This window comes from Malurus melanocephalus, unplaced genomic scaffold (assembly GCF_030028575.1).
Source record: "Malurus melanocephalus ecotype Western Australia unplaced genomic scaffold, MMel_1.1 scaffold_137, whole genome shotgun sequence".
Lineage (NCBI taxonomy): Eukaryota > Metazoa > Chordata > Aves > Passeriformes > Maluridae > Malurus > Malurus melanocephalus.
In genome coordinates, this window is record NW_026623369.1 from 1,252,494 (window position 1) to 1,273,510 (window position 21,017).

The 21,017-nt window shown below is 39.3% G+C and overlaps 1 protein-coding gene across 1 annotated transcript in view; it reads right to left on the reverse strand.

Moving 5' to 3' along the window:
- The window catches only part of WDFY4 (WDFY family member 4), a 111,070-nt gene that overhangs the window by 39,321 nt on the left and 50,732 nt on the right, over window positions 1-21,017 (reverse strand). Inside the window, exons 37-45 of the mRNA XM_057370989.1 lie at window positions 20,257-20,363; window positions 19,854-20,045; window positions 19,160-19,299; window positions 9,419-9,496; window positions 8,287-8,490; window positions 7,374-7,425; window positions 6,581-6,747; window positions 2,639-2,787; window positions 1,374-1,494 (exon numbers count right to left, since the gene is read on the reverse strand). Coding sequence (XP_057226972.1) covers window positions 1,374-1,494; window positions 2,639-2,787; window positions 6,581-6,747; window positions 7,374-7,425; window positions 8,287-8,490; window positions 9,419-9,496; window positions 19,160-19,299; window positions 19,854-20,045; window positions 20,257-20,363 — 1,210 coding nt within the window. The remainder of the gene's footprint in view (window positions 1-1,373; window positions 1,495-2,638; window positions 2,788-6,580; window positions 6,748-7,373; window positions 7,426-8,286; window positions 8,491-9,418; window positions 9,497-19,159; window positions 19,300-19,853; window positions 20,046-20,256; window positions 20,364-21,017) is intronic.

A 21,017-nucleotide genomic window follows, 5' to 3' on the forward strand; every position in this document is an offset into this window, starting at 1 on the left:
ACACAAAGAAGGGATTGTAAATAAGAGTTTCTTTTAGAAAGCAACCATACTRCTTTCTAAATTAATAGAGAGCTCAACAAAACTGCTAAAATAATTTCTCCTGACTAGAAGCAGTAAAGAAGGAAGGGGAGTTTATGACATTTCTCACCAAAGCTTTGAAGAATTAAAGTTGGAAGAAAATTTCACTCCCTTTCCCCCTTCCCTGGAACATCTCCACACATTTCAGGTTGGTATTTAAATATAATCCTATTATTTACTTAGTGAGTGGTCACTTTTTCCCTGAAGTCATTCGAGTAAAACTATAAATAACATGTAGTGTCTGGGAACCCAGACGTGAGTTTCAATCCAAATGTGGCAAATGCAATACAAACAGAGAAACACTATGATGGCAGGTGCCCCACAAATGATTAATGGAAGACAGGTAATATGAGAGCAGCTATGACAATAAGCGTACAGCATTTGCTCTGAAGCTCAGCCTTCCAAACCAGGTCTGCTCAAGTGTTGCCATTACAGAATTGGGCCAGTGCTTTACTCTGGGCTGGGCTGTGTGCACTGACAAGAGGAGACCAGCTGAGGCACAGTCAAGGCCTAAACTGCTGATCTACCTGTCCTGCAGGGAAAGCACAAGCAATCAGCTCTCCTCTTTTGCTGCAATATTTTTTCAAAGATGTCCGTGGCACAAAGTCCCAGTACAAGCCTAATACAGATACCTGAGTTTTCAGTTCATTACTCCTTAGACTGTACCAAGATCCTCTAAAGCAACTACAGGCTCTGTTGTTGCAAGCAGCTCTAGTTACAACTCTTCTGTGTTTCTCCTCACAGGTTCACCTTAATGAGACAGAACTGAAAGGGTACCAAGGACCCTAGTGATGTGTAGCTCCTGGGTGTTATAGCTACAGGCACAGCATTCTCTATTTTGGTTTATGATTCTTTTATTGAACCACATGCACAACCTGAAAGTTATTCCAAGAGGCCCAGAATGAGTGTGTTAGTAGCCCGTAGTCCACGGATGCTCTAATTACCAAGGTCTTTGGAAGATGAATAGTAATGAAAATCAGTCATTTACTGGTAGCTGCTATCAAAATACAGGAAATTTACTTCATTACTTCAAGTCTAATTTTCAAAAACATTGTGGGAACAACACTGTTAGCCTAMGAATTAATAAGCCAACAGTCCAGTCAGGGTGTTTAAACCCTGCTGAACATGGAAAGGAGTTTGTATTAGCAAAGGCTAATGAASGGACAAAAAGCATTTTGGTAATCAAGCAAAAAAATATCAGCAGTCTTAGTGAAAACTGAGCAAGAGGTTTTCAGTCACATGTCATCACTGCCATTACAGCTTTCCCTCAAATAACTGTGCACATCAATTCCTACCTGCAGGAGAAAGCGCATGAGATGAATCTCTTTGATATCATGATACGAATAACGGGAACACCTCTGGTCTCCCACAGCATGATCTTTATGACATAAGTTGAAAATAAATGGATCACTGATGCTGGAGGAGAAAAATAAATTAAAATAAATAATTTGAAATGAAAAAGACTTGGAGAACCCTCTTCAACATCCAAGTCCTCCCCTAAAGAACAGTAAAAATACCAAGAGATCTTAAGATGAACCAGGGCTTACCTAAACTGAAAACAAAGCTAAATAAAGCTAAATACTAAAGGCAGATTTTCTACTTGTTACCCAAATAAAGAGCCTGTGAAGGCTAAAGGTAGGTTTGGAGTTATTCYAGTGCATGCAAATAGGCAGCCAGCAATGTTTCGCACACATTGAAGTCTGAGAATCAGCAAGGGAAGAAACTTGCTTGGAGAATTGAAAGCTCAATTCAAAGGCAAGCATCATATGGACACACAACTATTGTAAACAGCAATAAGTGGAATTAATAATTAAGCAATTAATTAATTAATTATTATTTTAGTTGTGTATATGTATTGGAATTGCTATCTACAGCCTAGACCACAAAAAAATCCCTTAGAAAAACAACCTAAGCTTTTGTCAGATCCAGTCCAATCAATCCTTAAGTCACCTGATCAGATTGACTGATATTGGACTTAGTAAGATTCGGATGCAGAGCAGACAGTCAGGGAGTAAAAATGCTGAGCTTCCCACTGGGCTTTGCACATGAGCACACACTATGCACAGAGAGCTTGGTCTAACAGACTCATTTTCAATATTGATCACTTTCAATAAATCATGAGTTAGAGATGATAGCAGCGTGCCAAATATTAATTATGATTCTGTCTTGGAGAGACAAATAAAAAACTTAGACAATGAAGCTAAAGGCTCTTGTACTAACTGTTCCATATGTTCCATATGATCGTTCCATGTGAGCTGATCAGAAAGAAAACTTTGACAACACTATAAAATAACTGAAAACCAGCAATGTAAATGTGAGACTGTCGATCATCTCCATCTGTTGAAGATGGATGTTCTCATGGCACGTCTAAAGCCTGTGAACAAGCACCTCTGTWAGTTACATTACACAGTTTTTTTAACAAATGGAAAGGATGGCAAACTTCTTGCTGTGCTATTATTCTGTTGGAAATCCCATCAAATCTGTGCAAACTCAGGGTATCCATGGGCCAGTACTGAAGCTGACCAAGSAGATTTCTGGAAGGAAGGAAAGAACGACTCACCTGGACAAGCAGTGACGAGTACAGTAGACTTCCTCCAGAGGGGATAACACAAAGCACTCACAGATGTAAAAATGCTCTTTGCCAAAGAGCAGCACTCCTTCCAGGGCTGTGTGACCCTGCACAATTGCCAAGGAGCACTTGAATGTCACCTAGTACAGAGACAAGCACAATGCTGGTAACACAGSAGACAGGGGCAGCAGGGAGCTAGACCCAGAGATGCAGAAGAACATATGTTTGCACCAAAACAGCTGCCATATTGACTGGCGGGTCCATGGGGATGAAGCCACAAAAATCACCATATGACTAAAAGAAGTCCAATCAGAATATATGAATCTATCAGTTTAACTGTCTTAAAGATTTAGATGAACATTCTAGAATAATTTTACAAACTTCCCTTGATATCCTAAGACTCAACTTCTTGTTTTTACTCCCAAGTAAACTAATTTGGCCCTTATGTAGAGGAATTTCTAAAACACAATTAAAAAACATGGGGAATTTTTGAATAAAGTGTTTTGCTTATCATAAATGCCAGTCCATAGGGAGTTTTCTTGGGAATGGACCAATTTCGACAAAGAAAATAAAGCCTTTTTTCTGGAACATTTTCTATGGCTGAGAGATGGTGCAGAAAGTTAACAAACCAACTTACAGACTGGAAAATGGCCTGCAGAAAATTTAACAGTTCTGATTTTAAATCAAGCAGTAGTTCATTGCAAAGTATTTCCCTTACATTTAGAAGCATGGAGTTCCTTATTTTTTTCTGCTTATAAAATATTTTATATATAYTCAGCTCCAAAAGCAAAGTCCACTGGTTAGTACAATCAATTGGGGGGATTGAGGTCAACTCAGTGTTGTGCCCAGTTCCAACCAGAACTTTCAATCAGTAAATTAAACAAAATCTTGTTTCCTCATTTAAATACTTTTACTGAAAAGCAATTATTTTACCAACAAATGGGGGTGCTTCATTTTGAAATCGCTTAGTGGGCACAGAAGGTTGTTTTCTTCATTCTGGGTTTAAGGAAAAAATAACAGTCTTGGGAAACTTCTGTGAGTATTTTTTCATGAAAAGCTCTTTAATCTCTTTCCTCTCTAAATSATTTCTAAGAGTAAGATAGCATTTTTTCCCTCTCCCCCCCCATAGGAATTCCTGTCTCTGCAGGGATATGCCAACCACAGAACTCTCTGGAGTGCCTGCCATTACATGGTTAGAGACACGTGTGCTCACACTGAGAATACTGGGGAATTCTGCTCACATTAACAAAACATGTGGTTAATTCCTGAAGTAATTAAATAGGAAAAAGATTGCGTCTTCCCAAAAGGAAGGTAACTGAATATTGAAACATCAGGCAGTTGCATAAAGCAGCTCCACAGACAAAGTCAAAAGACTTCTAAGAAATCCACTCCTCAAACCCAGAGATCATATATATGGTTTTAGGAGGCCTGTTCAAGAGCACTAATATGGTCTGGCACAAATAAACACTTTGCTATTCTGCCTAAGGCAGGACTAGGGMACTTCAGCAGACTCTGGTTGGGGTGAAAGAGCATGTACCTCTCTTTCACAAACCTTAAACTCTAAGCYCAAGTATTCTGTACTATCCAACCAGAAACAGTCAACAGCGTCAATGCCCTTTCTTCAATTTTAATTTTTTATAAATAAAATTCATCGTATTATCAAATACATTTGTGTTGTTTGAAATACAAGAGCTTTTGAGCTGAATGMATTTTTTTCATTTAGGGAATGTGACTTATATTACTGCTCATGAGTAACAAAGATCTGAGGAAGTTGTACTAGAGAATGTCCACCAGGACAGTCTGTACCTGCTGTACCTTCAGTCTTGTACTGAAACACAAAGCAGCTTGAAATTACCATAAATTAAATAAAAACTTTCATTTTCTGTCAAAACAGATCAAAACCCAGTTCACAAGCTACTAGAATCATTAATCAATGAAGCAAACATGACATAAAGTAATTGAATAATTACCTTCTAAGGTATTGCCCAAAGCTATGGGCATATATGCATCTCTTGATTGCTCTGTTCATTCAGATGTACAAGGGAATTAAAGCTARAGGCGTAAGTTTTTTTCCTGTTTTTCAGAGGAGCTGCTTCTAAATGTTCCAGTCACATTTAAGCAAACAGCCATAAAAGCATATCTGCTCTGGAGTTCAAAAACCAGATTTCCAAAAGAACTACACGCACGAAGATGCAAAAGAGTCTTCACACAGTACTCAAAAACACTGTAGGGGTTAGCCCTGTATTCCTGCAGACTCCAGCAGTGTTAGCATGGTCCCTCCGGGGAAAAACACAACAGTCACACGCACTCACACAGTTACACACTAACTCACACTTACACACTCACACACAGTTACAGGCACTCGCCCCTCAGCAATTTCCTTTAGCTTAAACKATATCCATTTACTTTCTCCTTTATATTCCCTTTCTCTTGCAGGCCAAAAGGCAAATTTWTCTTGTTTAAATACTCAAGATTATTTTCACAGGAATACCTACAAATGTTTTCTATTCTATTTTTCAAAAACATATTAGCATTAGTGAAATTAGCATAGCAATACCTCACCCACATCCAAATTCTCATGATTTAACTTGATGAGAACAGAAACTGAACCAAAAGACAGTGTCACTATCATTTGATCTGCTGCTTCTGCAAAAAGCTCTCACACACCAGGATGTGTACAAAGGTGTTTAGTGGTAATACAAAAAAATAGGACTAGGTGACATTACAAAGCAATGACCACTTTCCAAACAAGGGCTATCCCTGTGCTCCAGAAATCAATTTCGCATCTGCCAAAGCATCACAATGACTTTTCTGTGAGTGCAGGAGTTAAGATGGCTCCAGTTGCCTGCTTAAAGTGCAAACAGCTCAGGAGGCAGCCTCTGACAAGCAGGACCGCGGTGCACTAAGTGATCACAGGACAGCTAATGTCACCCCCTGCTGCTTTTGTTAATACTTCTGTCAGTTCGGCGAGGCAGTGACTGCTGCTGGAAAAAAACATGCTTGGCATTTCTGATGGCTTCCCGCGGAGTTACATGGAGAAGAGACAGACAGCCTGAAGGCTCAAAATGAGATCAGTGCATGGAAAACATGCCTCGCATTTTCATGCCTGTCTCCTTCTGCTGGGGAGAGGTATGGCGAGGAAGGGGCAAAAGGAGGAGGGGCAGAGAAATTAGTTCTGTTACACAGACAGATTGCTACCAAGAGCTCTGAGGAAGTCATATTAGAGCACGTAAGTGCAATCCCCAACCACTGGCAAAGCATGAAGAAAATCTGGTGGTGGCATTGAGACATAAAAATATAAACAGCTACATATCTATATCTCTATATCTATCTATAGCTATATTTCTATATCTATCTATATCATCTATATCTATCAAAGAGGAAGCACGGGAAGTTTGTGGCCCTGGAGAGATGAATCTGTTTAGCACTCAAGGAGAGACAGAAAGAAAAAACATTTGAAGGAAGGAAGAAAACATTTTCTGGTATTCTTCAGGTGTAAACACCACCGAACTTGCAATCTATACAAAACTGGCGCACTCTTCCAGGGGTTATAAATAAATTTGATCTAGGCACTGCTCTCAGTATAAGAGCTCTCTATACTCATAGGTTGTGGAGCAGCACAGGAATTCTCAGAGTCTCATAATTTGCCATGTCGTGGGCAAATTCAGACAATAATGACTCAGATTATCTTGGTTGCTATGCGCAATTTTTTTTCTCAAACTTCAAGGAATTAATGTTAATTGCTCTTCAAGAAAAGTCTGTAAAAGAATTCATACAGAGGCCAAAAAACTGTATGTGCTCTAAGGAAACAGAAACTAATGCTTACTGGATCCACCTGAACCCCAAACTGAAAGGAACAGATAAATTTCCACTTCAATTCACCTTCTAAAATGCCATGTCCCCAGAGAAAATTTTCTAGTTCATCTTTCATACCTTTTCACTCTCTGCAAACTCCTGCAATATAATTTGTCTCTCCACACACAGTTCAAAGAAGTCTTCTGAATGGAAACTTTCATTTAGAGCTGGGAAGAATGTTAGCTGGTTACAATCCAATCCCTTCTGATCCATCTCCCTCTCTGCTCCATTTAACATCAGCTCTCCTATATCAGTATAAAAAAGATTGCAGTTTTAGTGGCAGCCGGATGACACCAAAAGCATTTGCAATTTACACTTTTACTCAATCTATTCTACTTTGGGAAATAGCATTATTTATCTGCAAAAAACAGGACAGAGAATTAAAATCTGTGACTGCTGAAGAAGGATGCTCATTTCAGGGAACTAAAGACAGATGCCTGCAGTCAGTCATAATTCAAACAACATCCCTATAATCATGGAAGATTAGGAAATCAGGAAAATATTAAACAGGTAGTCTTTTGGGGACATGGACTGAGCAGGATCTTAAGAAAACCTGAAGAGACACAACCCCCTTACATCTTGCCCAAGCTGGGAGCTTTCCAGGTGACCAAAAGTGCTCAGAACTTTCATTTCAAAAGAGCTTTTTTGCTTTAGACCTTTCCGGTGGCAACAAGAGAGCAGCAATTTCTGAAGACAGTTTAAATATCACCTATAAAGATTGCATCACTTTTTTCCCAGATGTTACAGTGACTTTTTAGTCCAGAGCACCAACAGTAAGGTTTTTTCGCTGGATTAAATTGTGACCTGCAACTCCAYACACTAATTCCATTGTCCACTGTCTTGATGATGCAGTGTAGCCCTAAAAGGTTACCTGGATTCACTTCAGCAGGTGAAGTCGTTTCCTTTCTGTTTGCCAGGAGAACCTGAAAAGAGAATAGATGTGACTAGAGGGGAACATGCAGACAGGTAAACATAACTCAGAATCTTGTTGGCATAGAAAAACAGATTTAGAACTGTGTTGCAAATAAATGCCTTGGAAATTCAAGTAAACTCATTGGAAAGGAAAAAAAATGTCCCTGGGAAGGAATCCAAAACAACAAATGTCAAAAATTAAGCAAGAGGACTCTTGTCCTTTCAAAGAAGACTCTGCATGAGGCCAATTATAGGATAAAAATCATATTACTCAGTCTACATAAAACTGCCAGAACCCAAGCAGYACATAAAAGCTGAAAATGCCCTAGATATGGGAACCTTATATTAAAGTGCTTCAGCACTTTGATAGGATTTGGCACTTCGGTATTAGAGAAACAGTAGTAAATACCCCACATACACAGTTCAATCTTAGTTTAAARCACCCTATTTCCCTTTTTGGTCATTAACCACTTCTACCAGCACTRGTAAGCATATGAATAATAGGACAGTGCTGCCTTCTAACTGGATTCTGCTGCATACATTGGGAAGCACTGTATCTTGAGACACTACTAGCAGAAAAGTATGGGCAGATTATACTGTCACCAGTTTGCAGAGATTTTGTAAAAGCAAAGAGGAAAAAYCATTCTGTTACCATTAAATACATTGCAGCCTTTCTTACTGTCTCAAAACCAGTCCTCCTTCAGTGGTTCTCTATGCRTGGAACAGCACATTAAGGAGTCAGGTGATGAGAACCAGCGGAAAGGGACACACATATTTGTCAGAGGTTGGACTCCATGATTTTTAAGGTCTTTTCCAACCTTGATGATCAGGAACTGTTACAGAAATTATGAACTCCTGCAAAAGCTTTATACCTCACTCTTTGTTCTCATCACTGCCACTCGGGTGCTCACGTGCTGAATCCTTCTCCTCATCCGTGAAGGCCCCTCGTAACAATCAAGAAYCCATCGTGGCTGTAAGGATCGTGAAGCATCTCTCCATGGGCCCCTTCTGGAGAAAAGCTGCTCCTCAAGTAYCACCCACTCCTTGGCTGCTTTGCTGTAAGCACACTGCTGCATCTGTGGGACAGAACCACTTTGTGCCAGCTTTTGGACACTTCCCTCTCTCAGCCAGCAGTGGCACCTCCCCARTGATTCAGAGGGACCTACCCAACCCACCAGATGGGACCACTGCAGAGGGAGTGCTGCAGAYGTAGCAAACACAAGCCCAGCTGGCCACTGGAGGTGTGAGCAGGAGATGCTGCTAGTGATAAACTAGTGATAGTCTGACTAGATGATACAGTGACAAATGTAAGCACGTCACAAACTTGAAAATAGCTGCTTTCATTAAATTTCTAATTCAAAAGCAGTGTGCCAGGAGAACTGCATCACAGAGATTTTTCTTCACTCCATTTTTTTCTGGCAAATGTGTGTGACACATGGCAACAACTGTTCACTGAAAACACAGTCTRAATGTCTCAGTCGTAAGTGTACTATGCTCCCTCTGAGCAAGAGATAAATTTAATCATTTCTACTAAGGTGTYGTGTGCAAGGAGTTCGGGCAGTACTAAAATATCAATTTAAAGGAGAGAAGAGGTGAAAATTTCAAAGAGGCAAAAGTTTGTTGGTCTCTGATGGCCAAACCTGAAACAGTAACATACCTGTAATGTCTATGAGCTTGAGATCTATTAAAAAAGTTTTACTGGCTACTAAGTRAAAAATAAAAGGCCAAAGTCCTCACTTTCATTTCTGCAATTGGAGGAGTGGAATAATTCATTTAAACAAAGGAAAAAAAAAGGCTCCTTAAAATAAAGTGGGGAGTCTGATTGCTCAGTGATGCTGTATCACACTTCAGTGGCAATGYCAGGAAAGGAGTGTTGACTCATCAACTCTCAGCAATTCTTTAGGCACAATATTCATTTCACTTCTAAAATGCTCCATTTCTCAGAGCAGTCCAAGAGTAACCTGTCAACAACAGCAAGCTGTTGCCCATACTCCTGTCCTTTACCTGAACGTGGTCCTTGTASAGAGAGGCATACAGCTCCTGCCCAACTCTTCGGTACCGTTCCATACATGACACAAATCCCTACAAGAAACATCAGAACACATTACACCAAGGTGCTGCAGGTGTGGATTGTGTGAGGGGCAGAAGCAGGCATGAGTTGCTCTGTGTTTTACAGGAACARCTAGGGAATATGGCCTGTGTCTGCAGGTTCCATGGCTCTGCAGGCAGTGCAATGATGAGTCAATCACCTGAGAGCAAGTTACACACTTACACCAGGAATGTAAACATAGACATGTTCTTAACAAGGGTCATTAGTTGAACTACTTGGGACTTTCTCAGAAGGAGAAAGAAAACAGCTAATTAAAGTTAAGGCTCCTCTTTTTGGAGCTGAATTAGTACTGCAGGTAGTGCATAAATGACAATTACCTGTTGTAGAGACCCCAACTGAGGGGTCTGACCCCCAACTGATCTATAGTGATCCATCTGATCCTTTCTGCATAAATGAAGTACAAACAAGGGTATGGTTCATGTCCCCTTTTTTAAGACAGGAAATTAACTGTTTCCAAACACATTTTTGAGATTTAGGAGCCTAAGTCCTCTGGCAACAAGTGATTTGGTGTATAAATGTGCTACTTAATGTGATTGTGATGCAGAGATGCCTGAGCTACCTCCAAAACTGGAAATTTTTAGAGTTCTGCTAGTGCAAAATGACATCCATAACAGCCTCTGCTCCACTAGACTACTAAACCTTTTTTTCCTAATCAGAGAGGAAAAGCATATGGAAAGGCTGTGCGTATATCTGAAGCATTAAGTGAAAACAAACAAAAAGGAATCAAGAAAGGTTGACCATTAACTGCATTACAGAGAGTATCATAAGTACCTGTGCTTTGATAAAGGACTGAGGATTAGATGTGGCAGAGAAGGCAGAAGCTATTCAGAGATTATATAGGAAAGGTGAGTGGCCCCAGTGCCATATGAGAGCTGTCACATCCAGCTGCAYTTCCCTGACAAAGGTGAGATTGTTGTGAGTCACAGCACGAGGCTAAATTTGCTGTGAACTCCCAGTCTCTCAGTACCTAAAGCCATGCATCAGGTAGGTAACTTTTAAAGGCATGGACTCTGTGCCACGCTGGCAGCGATCCCTCACAGCAAACTGTCTGGCTGCTGCTCGCACTGGGCTCTAATTAAGTTAACTCACAAGGCCTGGATGTTGTGCCGATTGCTGCTGGCTGCCAGCCAGGTCTGTAACCCTGCCGCGAAGCCACATTTATTGGTGTTTCCCTGCAGGAAGCTCCTGTTTTACACTGATGAAAGTCATTATATTTTTGTTTGTTTAAAGCATCATTAAACCTGTAATCACAGTTGYGGCCTCACAAAACTATTCCATAATTCATATAAAACTCCCATAAAGGCTGACCTAGAAAGCAACAGCAACTCTCTGCTGTTACACCAGTCTCAGTGTAAGAACTGAGATCCTGGCTCTGTGTGGACTTAAAGCAAAACCATTCAGAGTAGAAAACCAATTCCTCCATTTTAGATATTCCCAGGCTATTCAAGCCAAGTCAGTGCCCTACTGGCAGCTGTTTCAAAGTTGCACATGGTCTGTATTTCACTCATAGTCATCAGTCAGACCCCTAAGGTCAAAACCCACATKGCAAAGATTCTCACTGACCCAGCTCATAGCCCTTGAAACATATGAAGGGTCGTAAGAAGGAAAAAATCTGCTTGCCACATCTGGTCAACYGAAGACTAACCACTTTGGCTTCCAAATGAGCTATAGCTAGCCAGCTTCCACCAGATGAACATGTCCCTGTTGATCCCATAGGAAAACCATTTGGTTGTAAAGTGAAATGARCAGTTAACAAAATTGGAGATGGCTGTGATTGGGAGAAAAAAAAACCCACATGAGCCAAACCAACACACAAAAATAAAACCTGAGAAAGATATCCAATAAAGATGGAGAAAACAGACCAGGCTAGTATTTACTAAGTGTTCCATCAAAAYAAGTACACTGTAATGCTTAATGAAAAAAGAGTGCAAACAAGTTTCTAACAAATAAACAGATTCCATTAAAAATTGTGRGTGGTTATCCTTTAAAAGAGCAACTCTTTATGGAGTAGATTCAATACAACAGTGCCACAGTAAAATCTATCTTAAACAAGAACATGGCAGTTTTGATAATTGTTAATGTAGTGTAACATAAGATTTGAGTTTCATATGCAAAAAAGCAAGTGTAAATGTAAGAGATATAATGTGCATTTTAGGGAAGGGCATACCAAAGGGCCTCATTGATTGCTCCTTTCCTAAAAATCTGAGTATGAAACCATGCTTTAAAGTAATTTTCATACAGCTTTCTCTACTTTGCAGCCTTAGGCAATCACATAGTAAGTAGAATCAGATCATTTTGCTGCCACATATTCCCCAGCCAATATTTAGAGCTTGAAAAGGTGATAGAATTTACAAGTTATTTTCCTATTTAAAACCCAAAACAAATCACAGATTCAAAACCCATTTCTTCTCTTGCTGCATTGAGTCCTCAAATAGGAGAGAAAATGATTAACACTGAGGAAATCCAGAGTGTGAATTTTCTATAATTTCTATCAACTAAAGCAATTGAGAGACCATTTGTAATGAGAAACAGTTGAAAAGAAAAAATAAAAGATTGAGGTGTGACTTATAAGTTAACAAAACTCTACTGAGCTTTGGAATGCCTTATGTCTGATATTTTTAATACATATAGATCACTTAACACTCCTGCACCTCATAAATATTCAGGCTTGCCATAATAAACTCATATTGCRTGATACAGACACCACATATACCATAGTCCTTTCCCCAAGAAACATGTCATTGAGTCTCTRCACTTGGAAGCTTTCTTTCTATGTGTTGTGTTACAGAGCACACATGCACACTAAAGTATGTGCCAAAACTCTTAACAAATGAAAATAAACTTCAAGACAAAATAATTTTGGACTTGAAGCCCCTTGCTCTGCCAAGCGAATTATCTCACGGATGTGACAGTGCCAAAGAGTTTGTGCATGACAGAAACAGATCTGATGACCCTGATTAAAGAAATCACTGTGTTTAGGGATGTGYTTGGGTATGCATTTCACAACTTTTRTGTACAGCTTGTCTGCTAGTGAAGGGGGGCAGAGTTGCCTTTAATCCAAGCATTAAAGATACCAACACACAGACTATATGTATGCAGCACTTGAACTTCAAAAGTGCCAGTTAAAAACACTTAAAATCTCTATGGATGATGACTCCAAAAGAAATTAGCATAATTAGAATGAGAAAAGTTACATTACACCAATGTGATACACTTCACATCTTGAATCAAACAGAAAAGCAGACAAAACAGAACATTAAGTAAATGTCACTTTATAAAGAGCAAATTGTTCTGTTTTTCTTAAGCATATATTTCCTGGCAGCTCAACATTAAATGGCATCCACTTGCAGTGCAGCATTTCTTTTCTCAGCAGCCCTATATCCCACCTCTGCCCACTGGACTGCATGCCTTGACCAGTGCATGGATGTGACCTAGTCAGGAAGGAGAGACTTTCTGACAAAAGCAAATGATTTTTGCAGTCATCATCGAGAGACAATAACATTTTCATAGAACATTTCTGAACCACTATGACTTATACAGGCACAGGGCCAGATTGTCAGTAAAGTTTTGAGCCTAAACTCTTTGGAGATATGAAAAATATGTTCTTGTATTCATTTTTTTTCCACACATCTAACCAGAATGTGCAATTAAAGCTCACAACTTCTGGTCCTTTGTTGCTAAATCAGTCAATCCCTTCCTCATCAGGCTYGCTAGCAGAGGACAGGATTACAGCTATCATGGCAGCCTTACAGAGAAGCGTCTGAGTGCCACAGTAAACTACCAGAGCTGGGTGCAGTCTCCAATACATCAGCCATGATCTATTCAGAATGAGACAAAGTGCATAACATCTCCAAATCTGCTCCTGCTACTGAATCTGTCACAGTGACCAGCTACACTGCTACCCTGTGCAAACAATAAGCCACCCATCTTGAGACCAGATTATTTTTGTAGTAAGTGACCAAGCACTAGGCAGCAAGTCGGTTCATTTCATAAGAGGAAAAATTGTTCCATTACTCCCCAGGTGACAATCATTAGGCTAAGGCAGATAATGTTTTCCTTAGCAGATTAAAGAGTTTTATCCTAGTCCTTCACATACACTGTCCTTACTGAGGATTTTTGCAGGCTCTTTTGAATCACAAAAATGTTATTGCTGTGTGGATTTTATTGTTGCTTTGCCAAAATTCATTTAGCTTTTCAACAGACTGAGTTCCAGCAGTTAAGTGTTGCATGGAAGCTTCGTGCCTCAGCCCGCTAGGAGGCTAATGCACTGTGCCAACTGCTCCTAAGGATCATGGATGGATTCCTGGCATTGCCAGTTGGTTGGGGAATAGCAGACCTAATGAGAAAATCCTCCATATTTCAGTGYATCATAAATGCACCCACACACACAGGGATGGGTTTCAAAGGGTAAACCTAAAGGGTGGCTGTACAGTGATGAGACTTCCACGCTGTATTTATCAGCTAAACCCAGGCAGTACAGAAGAAGTCCACTTCTATAGCAACCATATGTCTGTACGTGTGCGTGCATACACACAGCCCTTCAACAGATCAAACTACTGAACACATTATTTCCTGGGAGAACAGATAATTTGCCTCCTAATAGCAAAAAAAACCCCACGATGAGAGTCAAGGCATGTTTGTTCTTTAATCCTATCTYTGAGAATGGCTTCTGTGACTTTGGGATAATTCATTCAASTTCTTGAGGACTCTGCTTCCATCCYGTTACAGCWGAGGCATTCACTTTTACCTCTGAAGTGAAAGGTGAAGTTCAGACTTTGGCATTATGTGAATAGCAGTGCAGCYTCACCTTGCCTTCACCTGTTCGTACTCACTTTTTTTCCTATTTCTATTTAAAATGCTTAAGTCCTACAGGTATATGTAACTTAGGGCTTTATTACACACTATTATCTAATTACATTTGTCCAACAGCCTCGTGCACTGGCATTTTCTGATTACATTTGAATCATGGCTTTTATTTAAGAAAAATGTGCCCTTCTAATCCTTTCACTGATGAAAGAATTCTGTAAACATCAGTGTATGCTTAGAGGCCAGAGTACAGAAGAAACATCTCTCTCCTGACCCATAAAAATATGTTTTCCTAAAATGTCTTACATTTCAAGGTGATGGGATTGCTTCTGGAGTTTTTTAGTGCATGCAGTTCAAGCTGCTCTACAGCAGAAAGCACAAATGGAACACAGATAGACACAAGCAAACTTTAAATTGGCTAGCAAAGATGAGAGCAACAAGAAATGAGTGGAGACAGACTTCAGCATAGTTAGCAACCTACACCCTCACTTAGGAGAAAAATTTAAGTAATTTTCACAGAGATTTCTAGGACCTCCCTTGATTTTCTGTTCTTTATTTTTCAGTATAAATTGACACTTCAGTCTTCTGAATTCAAACAATTTYTTTCTAAAATTATTATAAATAAAATGCTGAATCATAAAAACTGGAAGAAGACATTAGAACCAAGAAATATGAAAAATTATTTGTCTATGTATTCAGCAAATAAAAGAATAGTCTGTTTCAGTGGCTAGCACTCATTTCTAGGGTTTTTCTGCAACCAAATAAAGCTCCTCTTTCATCCACATTAACACCATTCAACTCATTTGGCATCAGCTTCATTATGTGAAACTAGAACTCCACAACCAGCAACTCTTGAAAGATGAGACTTTGATGCCAACAGCTTTAAACATTAAATTCCACTTGCTGAAATTTTATATCTAAGCATAAGCCTGACCTAGACACAATCTCTAGCTTGAAAGGAAAAAGTATATTTTAAAACAATATGTGGGAGAAATAACAGGCAACATTTTTGCACAATGTGTAATTCAACGAAGGGACTTCACTCCCACAGAAGACCACTGAGTTTAAAACCACAGGAAAACCCTCTGAAGAGCTACCCATAAAAAACTGTRAGCAATACCTCTCTTATGTTTGAGAGTTTGAGATGCAACTGATAAAAATCAAGAAAGAAAGAACTTTGCTGGGATAGCTCAGTGCACAGTAGAAAACCTATCACACACCATCTCCTGTAGCAGCCTTTAATGAATTTTTAGGGAACAACTGAGGGACCTGTGAATCCGAGTCAGCCTAAAGATTTGTATTCATCATACAATATTTATATTGAAATTCTCAGCTAAACAGCTATCCTCAATGAAWGGGGAAATGATTCACATAATATGAAATAGGTTCTGTATTTTAGGTTTTCATGCAATTCTTATCTAACACTGACCTGTTGAATTATTTCTTTATGATCTTGTAAATAATCTGAAAATGATAAATGAGCAGTGTGTCAGATATATGTGTAAGAGGACATGAAAATTTCTTTGTTCAAAGTTAARAAAACTTTTTTCAGCTTGCTACAGTATGCTGTAATTTAGCTTTGAGCCAGTTATTAAACAAGACAATAATATAATGGAAATTGTTTAATATAGATCATTAATAGTAAAGTGCCTGCTTTCATTGAAGTAAAAAAAATGTGTGCTATGAGCAGTTTTGAAATGAATATTTGATTCCAAAGTTCCCTTGTGCATTTAATGACATGCTAATTTACATTTTAATTACTTCCTAAGAAATCAAAGCATTTGTTGACAGAAGAACATAATGTCAACTTCACGGTGCTCTGTTGGTGGATAGTTAATGAACTTAATTAGATAATTAGTGATGTTAATTATCCTTCTATTATGAAGATAAACATGTTACACAAATGATGCTCTTTTCAAAGAAATATCATTAAATGTTTGCTTGTTTTAACTCAGTTAACTTGAAAAGCTGATAAAAGACCAACCGAGTGATTGGTAAGGAAAAGATTTAAGTAATGTTTCTGGCTTTGCAATTACAAGTTAGGAGGTCTCTTAACCTCTTCATTCTGAAGACTGGGATTAAAAAGACCTTTTCTATTTCACGTCATATGGGCCTTTAGCATAGAGGAATGCTATTAATCAACAGAAACAGTAGAGGACACACATGGTCAAGCCTCCTGTAAAACTGAGSAGTCTCTGCATTTCTTGTAAAGAATAACAGCTAAATCTACAGCTCTGAGGCAGTGTGTCTGAGGACAGGAGTTAGAAGTATGGTGCTCATTATCTTGCTCAGGCACCCATCCTAAAGAACCTCAGGACAGGGCATARACAAGCTGTTGACTGATTTACAGTTGACTGAAATACAATTGTTACAGTGGTCCTTCACTGCTTTTGTAGCTTTTTGATGATATCAAAAATAATCACAGTCATTGCTAATCTAAAAATTAAATTCATATACAAGATTTTGATGGCAAAACTTGGGGAGAGAGGGGAAGGAGGAGAAAGAGCAAGAGATTGAAGGCTCACTTTGAAATAGGAAAGTCAGTGATTTGAAAAGCTTTGGCACTGTGTTCAGTCTTAAAGACCTTCCTGACRGCAAACATACCCAAGTTTGTCAGCTGCAAGCATCAAAAAATCCAAATTTGTGCTCTGCTTGCTCCTGCATGACTACTCAGACTTCCAAKAAAGTACAAAATACTACTACTACTACTTCAATGCCTGTTTATTTTTCAGTCAATAAAGGAATTAAGTTAATTATCCAGTTAACAACCCATTTCTTCTTTTTACTGGGCACACCTSTGAAATTCTGGATGAACTTCTGCACTTCTCTCGCTAAAGTTTGCTCAGTTAGGAGCAAATATTTTTATTTTATCATGGGATTTAAATTCTTTCTTCCACACTATGTAGTTCAYATTGTTATTTTTTGTTTAATCTCCCTGTTTCAACCAGGTGCCTATTGCTGTAGGACATGAGTCTGTAACTGGCACTAGTGAAGATGGAGGCCAGTAGTGAACACAGAAGTCAACCAACAAAAAGTGATACAAAATTACAGCCCTTTTTAAAGTGACTACCAAAGTGGTCAAAAATATGAGTTAGAAGCACAAATACTATTTCATTTTAATGTAATTTTTTTAAAAAATAACTAAGCATATGAAGAAAGAGGGCGGTTGATGGGTAACTAAATTTTCTTCCTCTTAGATTTCACCTCTCTAAAAAAAGTGCATCAAACTCTGCAAGACAGGCTAGAGGGATTGAAAGGGGGAGAAGGAGAGTGGAGAAGAACATTTGGAGCTGTAGCTTTGTATCTTATTGAGAAGAACAATTTATCAGAGCTATGGAGCTGTCAGTACTTGACATGATAAGGAATAACACCGAGTGAGTAATGTTTCTTCCAAACCCAGCTCCTTTAATTACAAGCAGCTTCCTTGCAGAAGAGAGACAGAAGATGTAGAAACACCAATTTCATGCACTTGTGCCTGAATAATGTCTCCGTGCTGCCTTTTCCAGATGGCAACCTTTTCACTGGAGGAACTAATGATGTGGGCATATTTAGGGAAAAACCAATAACGGAGTCTTTAACCTTCAACAGCAAAAAGCATGTTGTACAAAATGTTCCTTGGGATACATTTACAAATATCAATTACATTGCTCACTGAGGTGTAATCAGCTGTAATAATCAAAATTAATTTTAAAAAATAATTAAACAGACCCCAGGGCAAATAGTCGACACTCTTGTAGTATGACATCACAGTATACATATGTACCTGGGAAGAAYTTGCTCACTGTGTAAGCAGCAATGYGRKTTTAAGGAATGAGARGGATTCTGTGGCCCACTGAAACAAACCCTGCAGCTCAGTAAGGCACTGTCAGACACATTAGCTGGGTCTCACTGTTGATCCTCATGATCAACACACCTGGAAGTGAACCAGGCATCACCAGCATAAAGCTGCAATCCCCTACAGCTTGAGCTAGGGGGTTAAGGCTCCCTAAAGTGATGGTAATAACAGACTGAATCCTTAGGAGGTGAAGACAGACATCAGTATGTGGAACACCACAGTAGCACAAGCTTGGTTTAAAGCTCTGAATATTCAGTTAATGTACTTCTGCCCGACCCTATAGCCAGTTAGTCTACCCCTAGAAAACTTAAATGAGTAACATCCATCTGGTGCTTTTTATTTCTATTACTGACAAATGCTCAGCAAAAACATGGAAATGGCCCATTCTCCCAGCAAAGGAGGAGCTTACACATGGAAAAGATAGTTCACACCTTCATTGCTGACTGTAGGAATTATGCATGCCCAACAAACCCACCCTGGATAATATACCAAGACTTGTTTCCTTATCTCTAGGGGTTAAACTGAAATTTGCACCTTTAATACTTCATATTGAGTAGAAAATGTAATGATAATAGTTGAGCCTTTCTACTAATTCAGAGCCTGAAGGAAAAGGTTTACTTAGGTGATGCAAGTCAAAAGCAGCAGCAATGCTGGCATCTCCTCACTTTGCTCTGCCCCAAGCAGAGCCCTGTAAGCACAAACATATCCAGGCTCCTTAGGTTTGTCAAGTGCCATAATTGGGCCCTATGAAAAAAGTATGCTCTATTAGACTGTATGAACAGGCCATCAAGAGAAGTTCTTCAGGTCACTGTTTCTTTGTGATTATTTCTCRCAGCCTAAAAARGRRSMWYMAMYKSMAWWRGTGYSTGGTTTACAATGGAACACATCAACCAACAGACACACACAGAAGCCTCCCAAATTCAGACAAACTCTCAAGAGCTCTGTAAAAGGCAGGCCAGTGACAGATCAAGAAAAGACAAAGAGCAAAATTTACCTCTGATTTGCATGACATTTCCTTTGTGTTTCGGCCAGGTATGAACCTAATAGCTGAAGAGAGGCTTTCACTCCAGGAATTGTGCTTGTTCTGGGACAGGTTTGGCCCTGCTTTATTCTGRAGAAGTTTCTTTTCAGATACTGTAGGCCAAAATAGACAAAAAAGCTTGTAAGTCTTGAAGTTGAGACTGCCAGAAGATAGAGGGGTTTTATCCCCATTACATAAGACAAAACAACATGGCAGTGTGTCACTCCAGATGAATCATATGAAAATTGAATTAACATATACTTTTCAAGTTTTTTTTTTTAAAAGCCTCACAGAGGTCTGCCATAGATCAGTTTCATTACACAGTCATGAACTTTGAATTACTTCAGCACACATTGCAATTCCCATTTTCAACCCTACATCCTCCCTTTTAAATCTTTCTATGGGATACAATCATCTAAGGACATTTCTCTTTCTTGCAGCACAAGTGAGCCCGCTGAAATCACCAGGTGACAATAGAAGGGCTGGGTTATGAATAAAAAAAAAAAAGCAATCATAGCCCTGCATGAGAGAAACTGAGAAGCTGCAGAGGAAAGGTATATCCAAGGAACAGAGGCTTTCCACCAGGCTCCCCATTTACCACAATGTCTTTGGTTACTATAAACTTTGCTACTTTACTGCAGTGAGTGTTCCATAAAAGAACAGAGACCTAGCACATGCTGCCAAGCTTTTGTCATAATTTCTTCCCATAAAGGAGTGATCTCTGTTATCTTCATGTCTCTTTCTTTATCATTTCCTTTTACAGAAAGATCCATCTTGTAAGTGTCCTCCAGAGCTTGCCGCCTCTGAGAAATGAGCTGTTTCCAGATGATTTCTACTGTTCTCAGAATCTCCTGGTGGACTAGGAAACAAAAGTAACACAAAAAAAAAGGTGTGACTTTTGAATAAAAAGGCTTGATGCAAACACAAGTAATTTTTTAGCATAACTTCCTTTCTTTGTCCCTGCAGTGCCTTTACAACAAAGAGGAAATAAGCGGCACAAGCTGCTCTGATAACTGCTTAGGACAGGTATTGGAAGGAAAATACCACAGGCAATGTGTGCCATAAATTACCATCATCTGGACTAGGCACGCCCTTTTCCTCTTCACTGGGTGCAAGGAAAATTTGGTGATAAGAAGCCAGCTTTGGTTTTGCATCCACCCCAAAACCTTCCAAACACCTGTGACAAAGAGAAAAAAAACCAGGAGGGAAGGTGAGGAAACCAATCTTAGAACAAACTGTGCACAATGAAAGAGAGGTGTTTTTAGATCAAGTATTCCTACTCGATTCATTTAGTAGATCAGTATTTTCAGGCTTGAGAGCTTATACTGTCACGTAATACCACAGAATTTCCAGGAAATGGAAACTTAACCACTGCCAATCTGGTGTTCAAGGTCAAGAAATAGTCACCAGACCCTATAGACCATTCTCTTCTCTGTGCCTTATCCCCACACTTCTTACTGTATTCATATCTACCAGTACTGATGTAGCCAGTCTGCATCCAGCTTTCTTGCACCTACCCTGGGCATCTTGCAGATTGTCTCTGCTCTGAATTCCTTTGTTAGAGGTATCTGCTGCTGTGTGGAAAGCAGTGTCTTGCTGTACCCTACACTTGAACTGCTTAGTCTGAGATTTTTGTATCAATGATTATTCATTCAGTTTCTGAAGCACTCAGCACAAAAAAAAAAAGCAGTAAACTGAGCACCATGATACTRTTATCATGTAGATGTGATTTCTGAGAACATCACCATGGCCAAAAGGGGTTCTGCTTTGGGAGTGGGGGGTGTGTCACAATCTACCAGTCAGTAGGTAAAAGACACCAGGAACTTCAATA